Here is a 23270-nt window from a genome sequence, read left to right on the forward strand (position 1 = left end):
CAGTCTCCTGCGGGGGAAAAGGTTTTGTCGTGCCCTCTTCACGACTGTCTTGGTATGTTTGGACCATGATAGTTCATTGGTGATGTGGACACCAAGGAACTTGAAACTCTCAACCCGATCCACTACAGCCCAGTTGCTGTTAATGGGGGCCTGTTCGGCCTGCCTTTACCTGTAGTCCACGATCAGCTCCTTAGTCTTGCTCACATTGAGGGAGAGGTTGTTGTCCAGGCACAATACTGCCAGTTCTCTGACCACCTCCCTATAGGCCGTCTCATCGTTGTCGGTGATCAGGCCTACCACTGTTGTGTCGTCAGCAAACTTAATGATGGTGTTGGGGTTGTGTTTGGCCACGAAGTCATGGGTGAACAGGGAGTTCAGGAGGGGACTAAGTACACACCCGAGGGGCCCTAGTGTTGAGGATCAGCGTGGCAGACGTGTTGTTGCCTACCCTCACCACCTGGGGGTGGCACGTCAGGAAGTCCAGGATTCAGTTGCAGAGGGAGGGTTCAGTCCCAGAGTCCTTAGCTTAGTGATGAGCTTTGTGGGCACTATGGTGTTGAACACTGAGCTGTAGTCAATGAACAGCATTCTCACATTGATGTTCCTTTTGTCCAGGTGGGAAAGGCCAGTGTGGAGTGCAGTAGAGATTGGGTGATCTGTTGGGGCGGTATGCCAATTGATGCACATGAAGTAGTAACTTCACCCTGATTCCAAACACCTCACAGATTACAATATCCTGTCTGAATACTGCAGTGAGAGTAGTATGTGTGTACTGCCAATGTTTTTTTTGCACACTTTTATAATAAGCAAGGATGACACTTATGAGTAAAACTTGCCAATAGTTGCAACTGTAACATAGTGGTATGTTATTTCAAGATGTGTGGCCATCGCTATTTCCAGTTGAGTTAAGATTGTCTCAGTCTGCTGAAGCCTTGTTCTTAGAATGATATATTTAGACATGGACTATCAGATTACTCTCATTGTATGTATTTTCATTTCAGGACATTGACTTGTTTTTTTTTTCTCTTCCAGAGCTGAGTTGGAGTTATGGCCTTTGTGTTGAGTCAACCTAACCATGGGTCTCACAGCCTGGTAGTGTGTGGGTGCTACTACTAACAGAAAGGAACATGGCATTTGGGCCATGTCTGGCATGACGATGAACATGTTTAAGGTTGAGTCGGACTACATTAACTGCACCATCAGCCATGAGATCCACCAGTACCTGTTTTCTGGAGCCTACATCCTGGTCCTTCTGATTGGCGTGCCCACCAACGCCTTCTCCCTCTACCACGCCTGGCTGCAGCTGAGAGCCAAGAACGAGCTGGGGGTCTACCTGCTCAACCTGACCATATCGGACCTCCTCTACCTGGCCTCGTTGCCTCTCTGGCTGCAGTACATCTTCCAGGGAGATGACTGGAGCCAAACGGAGTGGCTGTGCCAACTGTGTGGCTTCCTGCTCTATGAAAACATCTATATTAGTATAGGGTTCTTATGTTGTATCTCTATAGACCGTTACCTGGCCGTGGTGTACCCGTTCCACTTCACAGCATTCCGGAGCATGCGGGCGGCTACATTGGCCAGTGCGTTCATCTGGTTGAAAGAGATTGCCGTGGGCGTGGTCTTTTTCAGACACAAGGAACTAAGCACTGACCGCACCAACCAATCGGTTTGCTTTGAGCACTACCCCATGCAACCATGGGAGTACCCAATTAACTACTACCGTTTCTCCGTTGGCTTCCTGTTCCCCCTGGGCATCCTGTCCGTGTCGTATTTCAGAGTCCTGCGGGCAGTCAGGAAGAGCACTGGCACTCAGAGTGCCCAGAAGACCCGCATCAAGCACCTGGTGACCAGCACTATCGTCATCTTCCTGGTATGTTTCTCTCCGTACCACGTGTTCCTGTTGCTGCGTACAGTCTTTGAGAGGGACTGCGCCTTCATCATCAGTATCTTCAACTACTATCACTTCTCCCTGCTGCTCACCAGCTTCAACTGTGTGGCCGACCCGGCGCTGTACTGCTTCGTCAGTGAGAGCGCCCAGCAGGGGCTCCAGCAGGCCCAGGAGGCCTGTACCCAGGCCCTCTGCTGCAGCTGCCACAGGGGACAGCACAGCCCTGTTACCGCCACCACCACGGGGACAGACTCCAACGAGGTGGCCACCTCCAACGAGAAGGGGACAACAACAGTCACACCGCTGACACAGAACCAGATGATTTAGCAGTAATATAAATAATACATGGGTTTTATAAAGTTCTTTGGAAGGACCTAAAGATGCTTGAATAGTAGTCTAGGAGTTGGAACCAGATTTGGATAAGAGGGATGGTGGGAAAAATAATAGTGACAGTGACATGGAACATTCTGCAATGAGATGTCATAAAAAAAAGTGTTATAGCAGTGCTACAACAGTGTTATAAGGTAATGTTTTTTGTTTTTAATTTTACAACGCTTTCTTTTGAGAGTTTTGATTTCAAAACTATCTCTATACAGGCTAGCAAATTTCTTCCTGTAACATTTTGTTTCTATCTCTCATCACATTATTTAATATTCATTCTCAGGGTTTTAAATCCCAGACGGTGATTTCAGGAGTGACTGACTTCATACCTATCAGCACAGATCAGACATATCAACACGTGACCTAATTTATCTCTATCGTAGGTCCTCTAGGATTCGTGGGTTAGATTCTTGCTGCTCAATATCTGTGAATCGCTCCCATTTCAGGGGTATGTAAAGGATTCCTCAACTTAGCTCAGATTCATAAATGACATTGTGTGTAGAGCATAAACAAAAATACATACAAACAGTGAGCTCCAAAAGTATTGGGGCAGTGACAATTTCTGTTGTTTTGGTTCTGTAATTCAGCACTTTGGATTTTAAGTCATACCCCACCAAAAATGCTAACCTCCCCAGTTATTGTAATGGTGAGAGGTTAGCATGTCGTGGGGGTATGATATTTATGCCTCTAACTTTCTCTCTAATCATTATTCATGATTCATTCAGGTTTATCTGTAATCATGGTTGCATCCACATTAATGTAAGTGTTAAGAAACCTATTCTATTCTTATTTACAATAAAAGTGACTCCAAAAGGACACATTATTTACCATTCATTTCTATTGGGCAGTGCCCCTGTGACAACAATTTTGGACCCCCTTGTGGCCCCCCTAAATGTGGAATATGAAATAATTTTTACATAAGTAATTTTTTCTATTGTTCTTATTTTTACATCCTTTATTAGACAGTGGTGATGATGATTATGAACTTGGTCTTTTGCCTGCTAATGCCTGCAATGCAGTGAAGAAAACGATATGACAACAATAACGTCTAATGTAACTGGCCCCTCTAACAGTACAACTGGCCCCAGCTTGGCCCCCCCAGTTGAAATGGTCTAGAACCGCCACTGTTGGGCACAAAATAATCTGAAACACATTCAAAACAAATAGCAAATGCATCCAACAAGTTTATACAGTTACAATCTTAATGTAGTAAAGATGTGCTAGGAATATTGGACCAAATACATCACTTTTTACTACTTTATTACAGATATAAGTAAATTTGTCCCCTGAAATGGGGCTACTATGTACAAAAAGTGCTGTAATTTCTAAACGGTTCACCTGAAAAGGATGGATGAAAATGCCCTCAAATTTAAGCTGACATTCTGCTCTTTAACCTCCATAGTCATTGCATCCTTTCAAATCCAAAGTCCTGGAGTACAGAGCCAAAACAACAACAAATGTGTCACTGTCATAATACTTTTGGAGCTCACATAAATGCATACATACATACATTGGTTAAGAGCCTTAACATTTAAAATGAATGAATTTCTGTTATGTTGTTTTTGTGCATCTCTGGTGATGTCTATTGATTCCCGGGTCATTTCATGTGTATCTGAACTATTGCCGTTCAAGCAGGCAGAAATACAGCCAGTATGACAAGTTATGCATCATTTAAATCTTAAACTTGATTTCTGACATGCACAACATTTGGTGACTCTATCAACAGTGGACCAATTAAACAAATACCAAAAGATAGATTTTAAGTGGATTATTCTAGCTGAGTCAAGCTCAGTAGTACCCCAGAGGTCCTGACTTACTTGACTTCTTTGTGGAGCATAGGTCAATCACAATGTTCTCCACCGCATTCTCTTTCCCAGGGGCCTGCCCTGCCTCTATTAAGGATGTCTTAGTTGGAAGAGCACCATGACGCCCCCATCCCCTCTCCCATTCCCATGTCTCCCCAGGCTGTGTCCTGGCCACACAGCCTGAGTATTTCCAGGTTAAACAACCCACATGAGGACCAGCACAGCTGACCTCTCACCTTTCACACACTGCACAGATTTTCTGCTGCATGTTTCCCCTCCTTACATTGGTATTTTTACTTCTTTAAGTACCAGATCTTCCCAAAGCAGAAGGACATAGGAAAAGAGGAATTTCAATGGTGAATGAGGCAGTTGTAAATCACCTAAGGATGATGATGAATTGGAACATGTAAGGCAAACATACAGAGATATTCAGAGCTCCTAAATCATGGGTGAATAACTTCATACAGTAGGAGACTGTGTAACAATAGTGTTGACTCATACATCGCTATCAGCCCAAAAGAAAACGCAAGGAAATACACATTTACTGCAGGGTCTCTAATGGTATCAAATGTAATATTTGTTCAAATATTGTATATGTATGTGTATGCATGTCACTTTAACCACACAATAAGAACATATGATATATCTGTAGAGTAATGTTCAAAGTCTATTTTTGTAGATATGTCTTAACCAATTCATGGGTTTAATGTTATCTTGTTGACTTCTTGCTATTTGAAAGATTTGCTTTGTGACCATGTGGTCTTGCTTGACGTTAGCAGTGACACTGTATTCAGTGATGCAGGAAATGCATTCTTGTTGCGTAGGATAGTTGCTGTTACATGACTTTTATTCTACATCTGCTGAAGTTATGAACCCTTGCTGTTTTTCTTTTCATTTGGTCTTATTGGAAATGTTCTCAGCAGATCTCTCATATTTACAACATCAATATTAAAATGCTGCCATAATGTGTCAGGATTCTTCTGTAGAGTTAAGGTGTTTTCCTCTGGGATTGTGTTCTCTGGAAGAGGGCTTTCCTGTATTTGTTTCTCCAAGATTTGATGTATTCATTTGCATCTTATTCAGATTGCTCATCTGATATGTCTTAGGCATAAAACAAATTGTCTTGTATGTTCTCATTTTTCACACTTTTGCCACCTTGTAGGAGTTTGAGGCAGATGCAACTACAGCCATTCCTCTATCACGTTGACTATCTCTGTATCTCTCTCACCTGTGAAGGATTTGAAGGAGTCGTCCCAGAAACACCCAGTTAGTTAACTTTGCCTTGGCAGTTGGAATGTGATTCAAAATAGAACTACACACTCAAACACAACTAATGCATCAAACTCCAAACACACTTGAAGCAGAACCGTGCGTACACACACACACATGGCTCAGTGGGACTAGAGTTGAATTGACACTAATTGTCAGCGTCCTGTTTTTGTTGGGCTGAACTTGTTCAGTTCTGCATTTTAAAATTTATTTTATCAAGTAAGCAACTCATTAATTCCATCATCGAGTAATGCTAAACATTCTCAGGTGTAACCAGTCGCTAGCTAAGAAAAAGCCTTGGTCTGTTTATTAACCTAGCAACAGAAGCCTCCTTGGACGTCACTAACTTTACTTTGGCTGAACCTAGAAGGAAAGGGCTTCATTTGGAAAGGTCAAACCTAATATCATTGCTTTCTATCATATCCATGTTAGATAAGAAAACCATAGGTAAACAAACTAACTGAGTGACATAAGGACTAGAAGCAAGAGTAGGAGCATAATGTTGGATTGAATTCTTTGGCTGGAGAATTCAATATGTCTTCAGTTTTTGCAGGGTTGCCTGAAACCATACCATGTGTTTGTCAGACAGTGTTGATGGTAAGATGTGTGTGTGAAAGGTTGTTTTAGACAGATCTGTGCGTGACCTTGGCTGCGGAGGGAGGAAGTAAGGGGAGGGTGGCCCCTAGCATAGCACACACTGGCACTGACAGTTGATGAAATCATGTTTCAGTGGAGCTCTAATCAGATAACAGCACTTTGATTACTTTTCAAATTATTATTACATGATTTAACAGTTTATGTAGTGTATTAAAATAATCAAGTGATTATGATTTCGAATACAAATGTCATTAACACCATTAATATTAGTAAGACAGTGTGTGTTGAGCAAATTTAAACAATGTCTCTGAAGAATTACAGGGTTTTTAGGACACAGGTTTCAGTGGTACTCTGCTCTTAGCAAGTGTTTTGCTCACCGACTCATAGCTAAGGAAGACAAAAAGTTACCAAGCCAGTATTTATGGTGTGTAAAACACACAGACCCCTCTGTCTTTTATCTGGAAGCTGGAGACGAAGTGTTAGTAGCATAGCACAGTTGGCAGTGTGTCACAAAGGCAGTCAACTGTCCCTGAGAGCAGTCTGCCTTCGGATCTGTGCGCGTGTGTCTGTCCAGTGTGCGTGCGTGACTGATTCTCTATTTGGTTATATTAATTTGGTCCTACTAATCAACACAAGATGATTTTACTAACAAAAAAATAACCCTTTTCAACAAGATATTTGAGAGATTGGGAATTGTGGTATTCAAGGTCTATATCACAAACTAAAAACAGTTGTATATAGTTCTAATCTAGTGCCTTGTTTATCCTAGAATTAAGATCACAAAGCTATAAAATCAACTTGGTTTATGGCGTTGGCTGATATCAGGCTTTAGCTTGTAACATAATATATGCAACGTAGCAGACACTTTTATCCAAAGCAACTTAGTCATGCATGCATTTTATGTACAAGCGCCATGCTCTACCAACTGAGCTACACAAGGACAATGGTTTTTAATTTATGAAGTTTGTAATAAATGTTCGGGAGCAATCAAATGCACAACTACAGACAACTCCAACTCCACACTTCTCGGTTTGATCCAAACATGGCAGCATCAAACTCAAGCCTTTAGGAAGACTGCCATGTACTGTAATATCGTGTTCAGGTTCCATGCAATCAGATGATTAATGATGTGAGATAGTGTAGGGTTTTGCAGTGTAGTAGCTTTTGGCTTGGGTGGGGCTTGCACCTGGTCACAGACAAAGGACCATCCCCAATCGTTGGGGGAGGTGGTGTGGTGGATACAGAGGAGGGAGGAGGGGAATGACAGCAACGGCATGGTATTTTCACTACTCTGCGTGGGTTGGTGGTGTGTTCACTACTTTGCATAGGTGGTAGTTTGTAAGGTGTAGTTTCACTTTCTCTGTGAGATGCGGTCCCTGAGCTTTATGATGAGGTCAGAGTGTGTGGGGTGAAAGGTCAGGCCGTCCACCTCCATGCCCAGGGTTCCTGTCTTTCCGCTGCGGACACCATGTTGCACCAGGATGGACAGCATCTCCTCCTCCTGTGGCATGGCAAACAGAGACCGATGACACAGGTTAAAATATACCAAACTGTTTCTCAAACTGGACCCCCATCAAGTCCACATATATGTTTCATTGCAACACTACCACACCTGACGTAACTAGTGAACTATTCAACATGAGTTGATCCAGGTATGCTGGGGTTGGAATTTAACCAAAAAATATAAATAATGACTGGGGATCTGGAGGAAACACTGACCTACAGTGCATTCGGAAAGTATTCAGACCCCTTGACTTTTTTCCACATATTGTTACGTTACAGCCTTTAAAAAAAAAAATATCTCATTCTGGGCTCCCAAGTGGCGCAGCGGTCTAAGGCACTGCATCTCAGTGCTAGAGGCGTCACTACAGACACCCTGGTTCGAATCCAGGCTGTATCACAACCGGCCATGATTGGGAGTCCCATAGAGCGGTGCACAATTGGCCCAGCATCGTCCGGGTTTGGCCGGTGTAGGCCGTCATTGTAAATATAAGTGTTCTTAACTGACTTGCCTAGTTTAACCTTTATTTAATAAAAAAAATCTACACACAATACCCCACAAGGCAAAAACAGGTTTTAGACATTTTTTGCAAATGTATTTAAAATAAACTGAAAACATTTACATAATTATTCAGACCCTTTACTCAGTACTTTGTTGAAGCACCTTTTGGCAGCAATTACAGCCTCGAGTATTCTTGGGTATGACGCTACAAGCTTGGTACACCTGTATTTGGGGAGTTTCTCCCATTCTTCTCTGCAGATCCTCTCAAGCTCTGTCAGGTTGGATGGGGAGCGTCACTGTATAGCTATTTTCAGGTCTCTCCAGAGATGTTTGATCGGGTTCAAGTCCGGTCTCTGGCTGGGCCACTCAAGGACATTCAGAGACTTGTCCCGAAGCCATTCCTGCGTTGTCTTGGCTGTGTGCTTAGGGTCGTTGTCCTGTTGGAAGGTGAACCTTTGCCCCAGTCTGAGGTCCTGAAAGCAAGATTTCATCAAGGATCTCTCTGTACTTTGCTCCGTTAATATTTCCCTTGATCCTTAGTAGTCTCCCTGCCATTGAAAAACATTCCCACAGCATGGTGCTGCCACCACACGCTTCACCGTAGGGATAGTATTGGCCAGGTGATGAGTGGTGCCTGGTTTCCTCCAGATGTGACGCTTGGCATTCAGGCTAAGGAGTTATATCTTGGTTTCATCAGACCAGAGAATCTTGTTTCTCATGCTCTGAGAGTCCTTTAGGTGCCATTTGGCAAACTCCAAGCAGGCTGTCATGTGCCTTTTACTGAGGAGTGGCTTCCGTCTGGCCACTCTACCATAAAGGCCTGATTGATGGAGTGTTGCAGAGATGTTTGTCCTTCTGTAAGGTTCTCCCAACTCCACAGTTCAACTCTAGAGCTCGGTCAGAGTAACCATTCAGTTCTTGGTCACCTCCCTGACCAAGACCCTTCTGCTCCGATTGCTCAGTTTGGCAGGGCGGGGGCTCTAGGAAGAGTCTTGGTGTTTCCAAACTTCTTCCATTTAAGAATGATGGAGACCAGTGTTCTTGTGGACCTTCAAAGCTGCAGAAATATTTTGGTACCTTTCCCCAGATCTGTGCCACGACACAATCCTGTCTTGGAGCGCTACAGACAATTCCTTTGACCTCATGTCTTGGTTTTTGCTCTGACATGCACTGTCAACTGTTGGACCTTATAGACAGGTGTGTGCCTTTCCACATGTCCAATCAATTGAATTTACCACAGATGGACTCCAATCAACTTGTAGAAACAGCTCAAGGATGATCAATGGAAACAGGATGCACCTGAGCTCAATTTAGAGTCTTATAGCAAAGGGTCTGAATACTTATGTAAATAAGGTATGTTTTTTGGTTTTGTAAATGTATTAAAAACAATCTAAAAACCTGTTTTCACTTTGTCATTATTGGGTATTGTGTGTAGATTGATGATGTTTTATTTAATCAATGTTAGAATTAGACAGTAACGTAACAAAATGTAGAGAAAGTCAAGGGGTCTGAATTACACTACTCGTCTCACTGCAACCTGCTGTTTAACCATCACTTCAACGCTTCCCAAGTACTGTAATACAGATACTGTACTGTAAAGACGTTTTAGATCGGTGTCAAAATAAGAATATTGAGACGGCTTACATGCTAGTTGTGAGTTAAACATCTGTGTCAAGTGCTGTATACATCTCACAACACTAGGCATCTGTTCCTAAACCTATTGAAAATAAGCAGTGTTTTAAATTAAAAGGTTGGCTTGCAAAAGTATATGCTTTATCTATAGCAAAATGTGGCAAGCTGTGCTGGCCCCTATCTCGGCATCCTCTCTTTACAGCTTGCCACATTTTGCTATAGATAAAGCATATACTTTTGCAAGCCAACCTTTTAATTTAAAACACTGCTTATTTTCAATAGGTTTAGGAACAGATGTTCAGTGTTGTGAGATGCATATGTTAATGACACATTGGCTTTGCTGGGGTTCTGAAGTGGTCTGGGAGTTTCACCACGCATACAAAAATGTCCAGAATGTGGCGGCCCGGCCTATTCTCTAGGGACTCTGTCTGCACCTCACTATAATGATCTCACTGTGACAGTGGAGGGCCTCTGCTCTGACCCCATGCCTAAGATCTGCATGTAGTGAAGCATAGATATACCTAGAGACATAGAATTAGTTTGGCCTAGAGCCAGGCCTGGACATTCTTACCTTGACTACATCCCTGGCCCAGTTCAACTGATGTAAAACGCTTTTGATACAGCGGTGTTGTAAACATTTTTGTGCAGACAAACTCAACATTATCAGTTGTATCACAACCGTTGTCAAATGTATTGTACTTAAGTTGTACAGTGTGATCTAGGAACTACCGTACCTTGGCTACAGAGGGCAGGCTAGCAGCCCAGGCCTGGTGCTGGTCCTGGGTAGGTGGGTGAGGCTGGCCCAGGCCTTTGTGGAGGTACCGCTGGTGGATGGGACAGAGACTGAGGATGTACAGAGCACAGGCCATGCCGTAGCCTCCCCAGTTAGACACTCCTACAACCCAGAGACAGGGGTAGAGACGAAGAACAGGATGAGATTCAAAACAGTTTTACAACTTCAATTTTCTCAGTCTCCCTCATACACTCTCTTAATGATGCTATCTCATGATCTAATGAGATTTTTTAAAGATAAACACAAATGGTTATACACTGGGCGCAGATGTCAGTTCGACGTCTAGTTTGTTATTTACATTTGGTGACTTCAACATGAAATCAACAAACAATTTCATGTCATTGGATTAAGGTTTAAAGTTGGGTGAAGAAATTACTAAATGCCCTTACGTTGATGACTTTCTACAAATCCAATCAGTTTTTCACATTGATTCAACATCACATTTATTTAACCATTATTTTACCAGGTAAATTGACTGAGAACACGTTCTCATTTACAGCAACAACCTGGGGAATAGTTACAGGGGACAGGAGGGGGGGATGAATTAGCCAATTGAAAGCTGGGGATGATTAGGTGGCCATGAAGGCCAGATTGGTGATTTAGCCAGGACACCGGGGTTAACAACCCTACTCTTACAATAAGTACCATGGGATCTTTAGTGACCACAGAGAGTCAGGACACCCGTTTAACATCCCATCCTAAAGACGGCACCCTACACAGGGCAATGTCCCCAATCACTGCCCTGAGGCATTGGGATTTTTTTTTAGACCCTCCAACACCACTTCCAGCAGCATCTGGTCTCCCATCCAGGGACTGACCAGGAACAACCCTGCTTAGCTTCAGAAGGATGGTATGCTGCTGGCACAGATGTTGAAACAATGTTGACTCAATCAGTTTTTGCCCAGTGGGTTGTCTCTATTGTCTGCGACTGTAAACTTCTCAACATAATAAGTTGAGCCACTATATCAAGTTTAAGTGTTGTGTGTGTAAAGTATTAATTGGAAATCTTACTCACCGAAAGCTGTGTGAATACTCTAATGTTGTGTGTGTGTTCTCTGAGGTGAGCCAGACACTTTTTCTTCTCCTCTGGTCAGCTGACACAAGAAACGACTTCTGCTTTGACTGATGATTCATGGTGAGAGGATGTTGAGGTGAGAGTGTCTGACTGTTTCAGTGTGTGTGTGTGTGTGTGTGTGTGCATTCTGAGGTGAGCCGGACAGTTTCTCTTCTCTGGTCAGCTGACGCAAGAAACTAATTCTGCTCTGACCTCTGATTGATGGTGAGAGGATGTTGATGAGAGCGTGTCTGACTGTTTCAGTGAGCATGTCTGTGGTGGTGACACTGTCCTGCAGTAGCACACAGCCTGACTATATGGAATGCAGTTCATAATACACAACCCTTGATCAAACCTGAGACAACCATCCTTCTGCCTGCAGTTATATCCCTTGGCCTGGAGAATGAGCTGCAATCTACTCATTGTAAATCTAAACGCAGTATCTAATAATATAATCAGGGGGATAAGGAATTACATTTACAAAGTAACATACCCAACCCTTAATATAATATAGTAAATAATCCTGTAAGGATGGTCGCTAAAGGTGATTTGAAACGTAAATAAATAAAGTCTAAATGAATACATCATTAATTCCCAACCTGCAGTGATGGCAAAGTCAGCAGCCACGTCACAGGCTATCAGGCTCCCATTGGGCATGTGTTCTCTCACCGCCTCCTTCACCTTGCCCATGCCCAGCTCGTTCCCGCCATCTCCTATCCCTATTCACACACACACACACACACACACACACACACACACATCTGTATTGAGACACGCATATTATTCTAAAGATCTGTGTGCATAGCGGGTGGACCTTTCAGTAGCCTACCTGAATACCAAACTCCATAGTATCTGTACCAACCTGTGGTGCTGATGCCAGGGATGGTGCTGGCTGTGGTGAATAGATCATCTATAGGGTCCACCAGGTGTTTGATGTTCACTCCTCTCATATTGTAGTAGTTCCCATCAGATGCTCTGCCACTGCGCTCTATTGCCACCAAGTGGTCAAACCTGAGCATAACAGACAAAATACTAAATTGACCCACGTGAATAGGATGGAGTGAAAGGTGTGAGTGTTGAAAGCTGAGGTCATCACCTGGGCTTTTTATGGTCTCCGTCATGACACAGGAAGTACAGTGCTGAGTCTGGGCTGTTGCCTTGGTAACTGAGCAGTGGTACGGCTGTCTTTATCACACCTAGAAACACAAACCGGTTAGAGGTCAGCCAAACATATGGAGCTAAACTGACAGAATTCTGTATAGAGTCAGGGCTAGGGCACACATACACATATGCCAAATCATGTACCTTTTTTCACTGCATCCTCCATAATCCTCTTATTCATCTCCAGGGCGCGGTGATCCGTCACTATAGCAACCTCCTTCTGGAGGGCCTGGAGGGTGGCTGCTATGGCGATGGCTCCGGGGGGCCCGTCTGTCTCCTCAGGGGGGCTGTGTGTGTAGTGGGTGGGGAACCCCGTAGTGATGAGCACAGATGAGGAGTGGGAGAGGGACAGGCAAGACCTCAGCAACTCATCCTGGACAAACAACGCACGGATACCCCTCTCCCCTGGGTCCTCGCCAATGATCTTCTCCAGGTCTCGTATGCTCTGGACTACAGCCTTGGACGCCACACTGAAGTGCAAAGGCTGCTGGGAGATGGAGAAAGTCAGAGGGCATTGGTCAGGCTCAGGGGTGGATGTGGACGCAGAGACGGATGAGTCCTCTCGATCAGTGAGGAACATGCAGCCTGGAGAGTGGGTGAATGCCAGTGAGGGCTCTGAGGAGGAAGAAGAACACTTTATTGTTCATTGTCAATGGGAAACCAACACCATATGTGTCTTGTTAGCCAGTTATGCAGTAATAAATATTACAACCAGACAGCCACTCACTGCAACTCTGGACAGCCTCCACACCAGTGACCCCACAGGCCCAGAACGCAGGTACATCTCCTGGGCCAAGGGCCACCGGGTCCCCATACTCCGGCCTGGATACGTCCTGGATCCCCAGCACAGCTGTGATGAGATGGTGCAGAGTCAGACAGGATGTAAATTGCTGGAAGAGGGCCTTTTGGTTTTCTACAAACAAAGGACCCATCTGCAGTTGTGTACCTGGGTCCCCAATGTGGATGGGTCCTCCATGGGCCAGAGGGTTCAGGTGAGTGATCTGGGCCACAATGTCCAGCTTCTCCTCAGGTATTGGTCTCATAGTCACCACCATAGGGCACTGGAACTGACCCACTCCTCTACACTGGAGAGATGTCTGCAGAGGGGACAGTGTATTAAAATACAGGCCTAAATTATGTGCTTTACTCATTGTGTACATTGTAAGTCTTGTCTCTTGAACTATGCATATGTTTGTCTCCAAATCAGAAATAATATGGTAATTACGAGCCTGTGAAAAAGAATGTCCTTCTTGGTGGAAAATCACTATATTCTGTTCTGTTGGCACAGTGAGTCGCTTCAGATTTCTACCTGGCAGAAACCCTCCTTCCCAGTCTCACCCTGAACATGCTGACATTACAGTTCTGCTCCACATTTCGGACAGGGACCCCGGCCTCCCGCATTGTCCTCTCAAAGCTGAAGCTACAGCCCAGGTAGAAGGTGACCATGTCCTGGAGCTGACCGCTGTAGGACATCAGGCTGGACACTCTGGATACCAGCAGGCCGTCCTTAAACACACAGTACTGGGGACAGTCCACTCTGTGGAGAAGTAGATGTATAGAAATGATTGATATTGTACTACTGTTTGTTTTTGTTCTATCATTGTAAAGCAACTTTGGGTCCTTGACAGACAGACACAGAGAGACAGACAGGCAAAGAGACAGACAGGCGCAGCAAAAGAGCTAGGAATAGACCGGAGAGGCTGTTTACTGTTGATCAAACAGAAACAGTTCTCATTGTCTAGTGAAAAGGAAGTGGAAACTCAGTGGAAAATACTCTGGTACGGTTCCCTTTCCTGAGAACATGGACTAGAGCCTACATTCACACAATGCAGCCTCTTTTTATTGAAAGTCTCTGCACACACAGACAACAACACTAGCTTTACTGCAGTGTGAAAGGTTGGAAAACAATGGGGGAAGATGAATGGGTACATTTCTCAGTTACAAAATGTGCCATAAACGCAGGGTCATGTCCTGGAAATAATTACATGAATACAAGACAGAGGTTAAATCTACACGGCCACTCAGAGTAGACTTTGCCCGGATTGAACTGCTATATTCTGAACAGACATCTTCTCTGCACATAAAATAACCTCACATGGGTAGTCAAGGGATTGTTTCAAGACATAAAAATTACCATCAAAGTCACAACTCTCTTGAGTTAGCATCACATGAATGCCTCACTAGATTCAGGAATACCCCCCCATAATAACATTAAATATAACCAATTCAAGATGGTGCAGTCTCTGTAGGCTTATTGTGTGATGTGTTTGTTTGTATCATGTGTAATGTCCATGTGATATTGTTGCATTTGTATTGTAATGATTGTCGGATTTTGTGTTAGGGGTGTTTCAGTCAGTACCTGATGTCTGCGTCTGCAGCGAGAGGTGGACAGCCCCACTCCCCAGGCTGACTCCTGTACAGCAGGGGCAGGGGGCTGGGGTTGGCATGGCAGAATGCCTCGAAGCCATCAGCTAGGCTCTTATGGAGGATCACCACATTAGCCTGCTGGTAGCCTGTCAATCAGATGTTGATGATGAAAAGGAATATTGAGTCAGATTGTACACTGAATTGTATTGCATTGTTTTATTCAGATGTGAGGAAGTTAAATGTTTGAGCTTGTTCAGTGCTTTAGGTTTCATTCAATAATTAACCATTACATCAAAGATTCTAACTGACAGTCACACAAAATATCCTGCACTGTAGGTCTATAGAACAATATGTTACTTTCTTATCCTTTGTTGCCATCCAGAATGCCCTAAATGTAAACATCACTCTGACGATACAGCTGGTTGATTTTCAAGCAGTATTGTTGTGATATTTAAGCAATAAGGCACAAGGGTGTGTGGTATGGCCAATATACCACGGCTAAGGGCTGTTCTTAAATGCGACGCAACGCAGAGTGCCTGGATACTGCCATTAGCCGTGGTATATTAGCCATATACCACAAACTCCCGGTATGCCTAATTTCTATTATAAACTGGTTACCAACATACTTTTTTTTTTTTTTGTCATACCCGTGGTATACCGTCTGATATACCACGGCTGTCAGCCAATCCGCATTCAGGGCTCGAACCACCCAGTTTACAATATGCTATATGTCGTACCTACCTGCAGCAAGTCCAGAAGTGTTCTCTATGCCATGGGTTTTCTTACGGATCAGAGCCCTTAGCGCACTAAGGCTCATAACAGACTGACACTTAGACATCTCTACTGACCTGGCTCAGCTACTGTTGCCTCTCTACTAGAGGGTGCGCTATATTGGTTAATTTGTCAATGGGTGTCAGATGTAGGCTAATCTCATTGACCAAACGCCTCCTCCAAATGCTTAGCCTTAGAACGGACGAGGTTTGATATCAGGCTACTGTAGTGACACTGGCCAGACAGATTTATATACGGAGTCAATGTGAGACTTCAAGTCTGGCAAGCGAGAGATACTACTGTAGCTGGAATTAGGTAATGGGTTACATATTCACATACAGCTAGGTGATGGCATCAACTTCCTAAACTAATGATTGGCCTGGGTCCTCAAAATAGAAAACTGACATTTGCTGAAAATATAAATGTCTATTGCCTGTTTTCTTATTGATTGGATTAGACCGATTCTGGTGATCAACATATTAAACTCGATGTCTGTTCTGTAAGAACTGAGATGGAAGTGGTCTCACCTGAGCACGTTCTAGTGGTGGTGGCCTTTACACACACTAGTCTTTGCACTGGATACCGTCGAATTGAGTTGGTGGTGACCTTATACCTTGCCACGCCTGAAACATGCTCAAACCTGAACACAGGCCTATTCAAAATGCATCTAAAATACTTTCTTTGGGGTAATCAATCATTTCAAAACTGTGACATCTGAGTGGCTAGCTAATGCTATTCACATTTGGCTGAAAAGTGTTGTAATAATTATACAAAGAGGTAAACGTTTATTATGTAAGTGTAAAGTGGGAGGAATACGCATGCGTCCTCTTTAACATGATACATGTATAACCTATGCATACCATACAACTTATGTTTACGAATAATGGTAGCACATGATAAGAAAACATATAAGCTTCTTGTCGATTTTTCACTGTGCATGGTGAAAGGAAGTGGAAAGCACAAAGCGAACTATTTCCGATATAAACCTTTCTGAATGCATGGTACCTGGGAAGGAATGTTTTTAGTAGTAGCTAATGAATATTCCCATAAGCGAATTTGGAAGAAAAAAAAAAAATCTTGCAAATGGCAATACTTCCGCTCAGTCCGTGCCCTTGGTTTCCACTAGATAGCACAGTCAAAATCGTAAAAATTCCTAAAAACAAACAAAAAATATTTTTTGTATTAATTTAAGGTTATGGTAAGGCATAAGGTTAGCAGTGTCGTTAGGTTTAAAATCACATTTTAAGAAGATAACGTGTAGAAATAGGCGGGGTTTATAACTGTGACTCTAGAAAATAGTGACGAATACTGACCTTGGGTGTTTTCATGGTTGGGTTTTCTTCTCGCGAGAATCTAGGCAATACTGGATCAGAAATCTCACAGTGGACCCAATTCCATAACAATGAAACTGAAGAGTGAGTAATAGATCTGTAATTTTCACTGAAAGCAAGTTTAAGAAGCGGTAGATCAGTTCAATGTGCGTCTTTTATATGCTTCCCGTTCTTAAGTTTTAGTTATTGCGTCGTTTTACTTTTGGATCGTTTTACTTTTGGATTGTGCACCAGCTTGAAATGGCTAAAAATACGTTATTTTTCGTTATGTAAAATATATTTAGATATTACAATGACTCCACACTACTTGCTTGTTTTGCCACATGAACTGAAATTAGCATTTTTAACTCATTCCATCCATAAGATATACTAAACAAAAATATAAATGCAACAATTTCAACGATTTTACTGAGTTACAGTTCATGTAAGGAAATCAGTAAATTTAAATAAATTCATTAGGCCCTAATCTATGGATTTCACATGACTGGGCAGGGGCGTAGCAATGGGTGGGCCTGGAAGGGCATAGGCCCACCCAGTTGGGAGCCAGGCCCAGCCAATCAGAATGCGCTTTCCCCCACAAAAGGGCTTTATTACAGACAGAAATACTCCTCAGTTTCATCAGTTGTCCAGGTGCCTGGTCTCAGACAAAGCCGGAGGTCCTGTGCTGGCGTGGTTGGACGTACAGCCTAATTTTCAAAAACGACGTTGGAGGTCGGGCTATGGTAGAGAATGAACATTCAAATCTCTGGCAACAGCTCTGGTGGACATTCCTGCAGTCAGCATGCCAATTGCACACTCACTCGACTTGTGGCAAGGTGCACCTGTGTAATGATCATGCTATTTAATCAGCTTCTTGATATGCCACACCTATCAGGTGGATGGATTATCTTGGCAAAGGAGAAGTGCTCACTAACAGGGATGGAAAAAAGTGTGCACAGAATTTGAGAGAAATAAGCATTTTGTGTGTATGGAACATTTCTGGGATCTTTTATTTCAGCACATGAAACATGGGACCAACACTTTACATGTTGCATTTATATTTTTGTTCAGTATAAGTACACATTGTAGCATCAAAGAAAGCAATTTTAAAGAGAACAGTAGGCATTTATCAATAGTATTATTTAATGTGTCATCCAGCTCATCCATCTCGTAGATAATCATGATTCGTTTAACAATATACATAAATATTTTGAAATCCTTTGGTGATTATTGCTTTACAGTAAAATGCATTGGTTGGATACATCCATTTATAGCAAGACAAATACATTCAAGTTAAAACACCAATGTCTTAAATTTAAGTTTTTGTAATAACTCTATAGCCAACCTTTATCAATTTTGATGAATTACCTTACGACCCTTCACTCACAGTGAACCAGGTCACATTCACTCAAGTCTCTCACAATTGTGTGTATAACAACAGAGCCAAAGTAGGTGTGTGTGTGTTGTGTTCATGCATGCCATACAGTGCAGTCAAGTTTAATGGTGACTTCCTCTCATTGTTTCTCTTTGACAAAGGTATACACCAACAGAAGTGGGTATTTAGTGAGATATTATACTCTTTATAGAGCTATGATTAACATCAGTGCATTGTTTGTTTACTGACAACATGGATATGATCCTACAGGAGACCCTCAGCCCCACCTGGTGACAAATTATTTAAACTTAGAAATCTGCTCATCCATTCATTTCAAAATGTATTGTTACGATTACAAAAAATGCACATATCCCTTTGTTCATATGTGATAACAACTAAAACCCATGGCACAAAATTATATTATTTTCATGACATGAGTAGAATGCTTTAGGGATGGAATAAATCAAGTGAGATTTGAAAACATATGGCCACTTTTCCAAGACCAATTTTCAAAATGTTTTTTGTTGTTGTTGTTTCTTGGAGTTAAGAGTTGCACACGAAAAATACAGGAGTAGAGGCTTCTATCCCGGTTACAATAAGAATATACAGTACAGAATAAAACACAAGACATCAATGAGACTGTAAGAGGATGGACAAATATCCAGGGCACAGGCAGGGGCACCATTGTCTTATACCACCTGCCTTTAACACACCAGGGTCGTGTTCGTTAGGCACCACATTTAAGAAATGGACTGAAACATGGAGGGGACTACCTCTTGTCCAATAAGAAATAATTTTAGTTTCTGTTACAAAATGTTTTCCATTGCGTGCTGTAATGAACATGACCCAGACCAGTACTAGAGCCCGCCCTTTGTTTGTTTGTTTATTTATCATGCACCTAAGGTGAGGTGACATCATAACTCAGACCATAATAAACAGACCGTAGCAACATTCATCTGGCTTTCGTTCAACACTGACATTACCCTCCTGTCAGATCAGATCATCACTTATCATTTAACAATGCACCAGCTACTACCACTGAGCCCAAAAAATGTATTTAGGTGTGTGTGTGTGTGTGTGTGTGTATGAGATTGCCTGTGTGAGCGTGTATTGGAGTAAACATTTGAAAAGTGTCTGTTTGTGTACTTTGGGCATGGGGAGTAAACATTTGACAAGTGTGTGTGTTTTGTGCATGCATAAATGTATGTCCATAAGTGCATGTACTTGAATAGTATCAATGCTTTCAGCAGCTTCAATAAAAACATTTTTTTCTCAAATGCATAATATATTGTACCAAACTTAACTGGTCCTCTTTTAATTGAGATTGCATACATGTGTTTATATAATACACTCAGTGGCTAGTTTATTAGTTATACCCATCTAGTACCGGGTCGGACCACCTTTGCCTCCATAACAGCCTAAATTCTTCGGGGGATGGAAACATTGCTCTATTGGTATCAAGGGACCTAACATGGGCCAGGAAAACATTCCCCACACCATTACACCACCGCCACCAGCCTGTACAGTTGACACCAGGCAGGATGAGGCCATGGACTCATGCTTCTTATGTCCAATCCTGACTCTGCCAACAGTATGACCCAACAGGAACCCAGATTTGTCAGACCAGGTGATGTTTTTCCACTCCTCAGTTGTTCAGTGTTGGTGATTGTGTGCCCACTGGATCCGCTTCTTCTTGTTTTTAGCTGATAAGAGTAGAACCCAGTGAGGTCGTCTGCTGCAATAGCCCATCCGTGATAAGGACCAAAGAGTTGTGTGTTTCGAGATGCCGTTCTGCACACCGCCGTTATACTGCGCTGTTATTTTCCTGTTTGTGGGCCACCTGTTAGCTTGCACGATTCTTGCCATTCTCCTTCAACTTCTCATCAACGAGCCATTTTTGCCCACAGGACTGACGCTGACTGGATGTTTTTTGTTTGTCACACCATTCTCGGTAAACACTAGACTGTAGTGCATGAAAAGCCCAGGAGGCTGGCCGTTTCTGAGATACCAGAACCAGTGCACTTGGCACCGACGAAGTCAAAGTCGCTTAGGTCACTGGTTTTGACCATTTTAACGTTCAATCGAACAGTAACTGAATGTCCCGATGCCTGTCTGCCTGTTTTATATAGCAAGCCATGGCCAAGTGACTCACATAGTGTAGGAGCTAACCATTGGTGTACCTAATAAACTAGCCACTGAGTGTATATACCACACACTCTATCCAACGTCTGCCTTTTAACACAGAAAACAGTGACAAATCTTTTCAACACTGAAACACCCAGTCACGACTGACACTGACACAGATGCCACCCTCTGCTCCCATAGTGACCCCTGAACTGGGTTGTGTTCATTAGGTACCAAACAAAAGAAAACGGACTGAAACAGGGAGCAACTACCTAGACTTGTCCAATAAGAAACACTTTTTCGGTTTAAGGTGTTTTCCATTGTGTGCCCTGAGGGCAACTCAACTCGTAGCTGCCAATATTTGGAGGTTGACGGATGGACAGAGTAGTGATCCCATCCCGCTAAGCTTCTGCCCCGCAGGAGAAATAAATAAATGTCCCATCATGCGTTTAGAGAAGGCAAAATCACAATGAGAGAGCCAGGAGAAAAAGAAGTGAGGAGGAGGAAGAGAAGGAAGAGGAGGATTTGGAGCAAGGGTAGGGGAAAGACGGAAGCAGTTTAAAATATCTACACAGGAACTGCATCCCGCTTGCCCCTCCTTGCCCGACTGGCAGAATTAAGGTAGCAGTGAGTTCACAACGAGAGAACCTCAGCTTGTGCATGACAGGTCGTATTTACATATAAACAAACACACAACACAAAGAAGTGTACCATTGTGAAGCACAGATCCCCATCAGCAGCAGCAGCTCATCAGCCCGCCGAGACGGACTGGCTGGAGCACAGGGAGGTGAGGAAACTGAATGGGTCTGTATTGTATCTGATGGAACGGGCCTCAGACAGAACACAAGCTGAAGGAGCTGAAGATATCAAACACACAATTAAGCAATCAAAACAAATCAACATGACTCAGGAGGACGAGCCTGGCTCGGGCAGTCCAACCTACAGTACACTAAAATAAATCCATGCTTTTCCTCAGCCAAAGGGGCCGGGCCCAAGTCCTGTTCTCTCGATACACTTGAGCTTTGTGTTAAATCAGCATCCACCAAGCACCAATGGGGGCATAGTCTTCCAAGATGTGTTCTCCTCTCCACAGTGGTGCTGAATACTAATAGTGGAGACTCTCCTCCCTTCCTTGCAATGTCTCACCTACTTTCACTCACACTCAAACACAGGAAACGGCATATCAATGTCTTGGTCAGCAGTTTCTTGCAGTTGGAGTGTCCAGAAACAGAAGAATGACAGGTTCTCCCCTGGACTCTCCTCTTCCTGCCAGTTAGAGAGAGATAGGATTTGGCACATGCTGCCTCCCCCTCTCTCTCCTTATTGAACCACACAAAGGAAGAACTGTAACACTGAAAAATATAATATATTATGTCATATATACTCTACTTCTTTTCACGCGCAACATCTAAAGTGCAGTATGTTCATGAAATGTATGTTTGTTTTACTTCCAAAGGAAGAAGATAATATAATAAATCAAAATGGCAATAAATGAAGAATTCATAAATGCTTGGGTCCTTTTCTTTAGTAAGGATGGAGGCTGGTGAGCTGCCTGACCCCCCAAAAATATTTTTGAGACCGGATGAGATACAAACAGAGGAGGACGGAAGTATAGGAAGTGTAATGGTGGTCCTGGGTTATGTTGTGAAGACTAGGAGGGTTTCAGCTAGATGGGTTCTGTGTATCTCTCCTTTGGACGGTGAGTTGGGTTCTGGCGGAAAAGACAAAGAGTAGCCTTCGGTTCCTCTGGGTTAGTAAGGAGAATCCATACGGTTCTGTTGGTATCGCCTCTTCTCATTGACAGCAGAAAAACATGTTGGGAGAGTGTTTGGGGAACTGAAGATATTGTGAATGAATGTATGTATCTAGGGATCTCTATATTATTGATAGATAGTGAAGGAATGGAAAAGGGATATAGCAAGGGCAGACATTTACGTCTGGAATGAAAAAGGGGTGTGTAAAAGGAGTGTATGTGTGTGTGTGGGGGGGGGGTGTAGGGATTTCAGGATAGAAATGATTGAGTAGTTAGTAGTTAGTTTAGATCCAGAGGGCTATGTGAGTCTATAATTCAGCAGGGACACCTGTCTGGTGGTGTAGGCCGTCCTACAGCTGCTCCAGACACATGGGCAGATTGACGAAGGTGAACACGTTGTATTCGATCATGATGGAGAAACACAGGAAGATGACGTACATCACCAGCACGTACACACCCAGCTTCAGGTCCAACTTCCAATGATTCACATGGATCCCCAGAACCTGCAGGACACAGAGGGACAGAGTGTTAGAGAGAGAGAGAGAGAGAGAGAGAGAAAGAGAGCGAGAGAGAGAGACGTCTCCTTTAACTCACTGTCAGAAACACAGAGCCCAGAAGAAGCACCACAGAGTAGACCAGCCCTCTGCTGTTGATCATCACCTAGAGAGAGAAAGAAATAATTTTAGATCAAGGTCAAGAGGCATGAAGTATTGATAAGCAGTAGTAACATAGGCCCATTGAGGGGAAAACAGTGTAAAGACTGAGTTCGTTTACCTCAGAACCATAGTCCACAGCCATGGTCTGTATCGCCCAGGGGAGCCCCAGTCCCACCAAGATATCAAAGACATTACTACCAATGGTGTTGGAAACCGCCATATCCCCAAGACCTAGAGAGGGATAGACACAAAGATATGGAAAAGTCTGTACAAACTATACAGTATACTGTACACTGGTACAATTTTTTTTTTAAGATTTTGAAGAGAGACAG

General features: G+C 43.2%; 3 protein-coding genes across 6 annotated transcripts in view; 1 reads left to right on the forward strand and 2 right to left on the reverse strand.

The window, feature by feature from the left end:
• Positions 1-1012: 1012 nt before the first annotated feature.
• LOC106611215 (ovarian cancer G-protein coupled receptor 1-like) lies at positions 1013-5039 on the forward strand. Its single transcript, XM_045723571.1, has one exon. It carries the CDS (start codon positions 1142-1144, stop codon positions 2213-2215), a length of 1074 nt encoding a protein of 357 aa, XP_045579527.1. The 5' UTR covers positions 1013-1141; the 3' UTR covers positions 2216-5039.
• A 1689-nt stretch (positions 5040-6728) lies between these two features.
• Positions 6729-16968, reverse strand: dglucy (D-glutamate cyclase). Of its 2 annotated transcripts, none has more exons than XM_014211080.2 (11): positions 16248-16968; positions 14942-15095; positions 13921-14119; positions 13529-13679; positions 13310-13432; positions 12727-13197; positions 12518-12617; positions 12284-12432; positions 12021-12140; positions 10309-10469; positions 6729-7441 (listed from the first exon to the last, which is right to left on the reverse strand). In XM_014211080.2, exons 3-11 carry the CDS (start codon positions 14053-14055, stop codon positions 7292-7294), a joined length of 1560 nt encoding a protein of 519 aa, XP_014066555.2. In that variant the 5' UTR covers positions 14056-14119; positions 14942-15095; positions 16248-16968; the 3' UTR covers positions 6729-7291. The 2 variants fall into 2 exon arrangements, with proteins under 2 accessions (XP_014066555.2, XP_014066556.1); XM_014211081.2 differs by lacking the exon at positions 16248-16968 and adding an exon at positions 15691-16114.
• A 1040-nt stretch (positions 16969-18008) lies between these two features.
• Positions 18009-23270, reverse strand: part of LOC106611166 (sodium/potassium/calcium exchanger 4) — a 49186-nt gene continuing 43924 nt past the window's right edge. For all 3 annotated transcript variants that reach the window (XM_014211084.2, XM_014211082.2, XM_045723570.1), the window contains 3 exons: positions 23057-23169; positions 22877-22942; positions 18009-22785 (listed from right to left, as the gene is read on the reverse strand). In XM_014211084.2, the coding sequence (XP_014066559.1) occupies positions 22633-22785; positions 22877-22942; positions 23057-23169 (332 nt within the window). In that variant the 3' untranslated portion in view covers positions 18009-22632. The remainder of the gene's footprint in view (positions 22786-22876; positions 22943-23056; positions 23170-23270) is intronic.

Source organism: Salmo salar, chromosome ssa09, assembly GCF_905237065.1.
Source record: "Salmo salar chromosome ssa09, Ssal_v3.1, whole genome shotgun sequence".
In the NCBI taxonomy this organism is placed as follows: Eukaryota; Metazoa; Chordata; class Actinopteri; order Salmoniformes; family Salmonidae; genus Salmo; species Salmo salar.

Excerpts from the sequence above, each read along its gene's own strand:
- LOC106611215 (XM_045723571.1), top strand. The coding sequence starts at position 1,142 with ATGTCTGGCATGACGATGAACATGTTTAAGGTTGAGTCGGACTACATT.
- dglucy (XM_014211081.2), bottom strand. The coding sequence starts at position 15,787 with ATGTCTAAGTGTCAGTCTGTTATGAGCCTTAGTGCGCTAAGGGCTCTG. Across the intron at positions 15,096-15,690 it reads CACTTCTGGACTTGCTGCAG|GCTACCAGCAGGCTAATGTG; the intron begins GTAGGTACGACA and ends TCTGATTGACAG. Across the intron at positions 12,141-12,283 it reads CCCTGGCATCAGCACCACAG|GGATAGGAGATGGCGGGAAC; the intron begins GTTGGTACAGAT and ends GTGTGTGAATAG.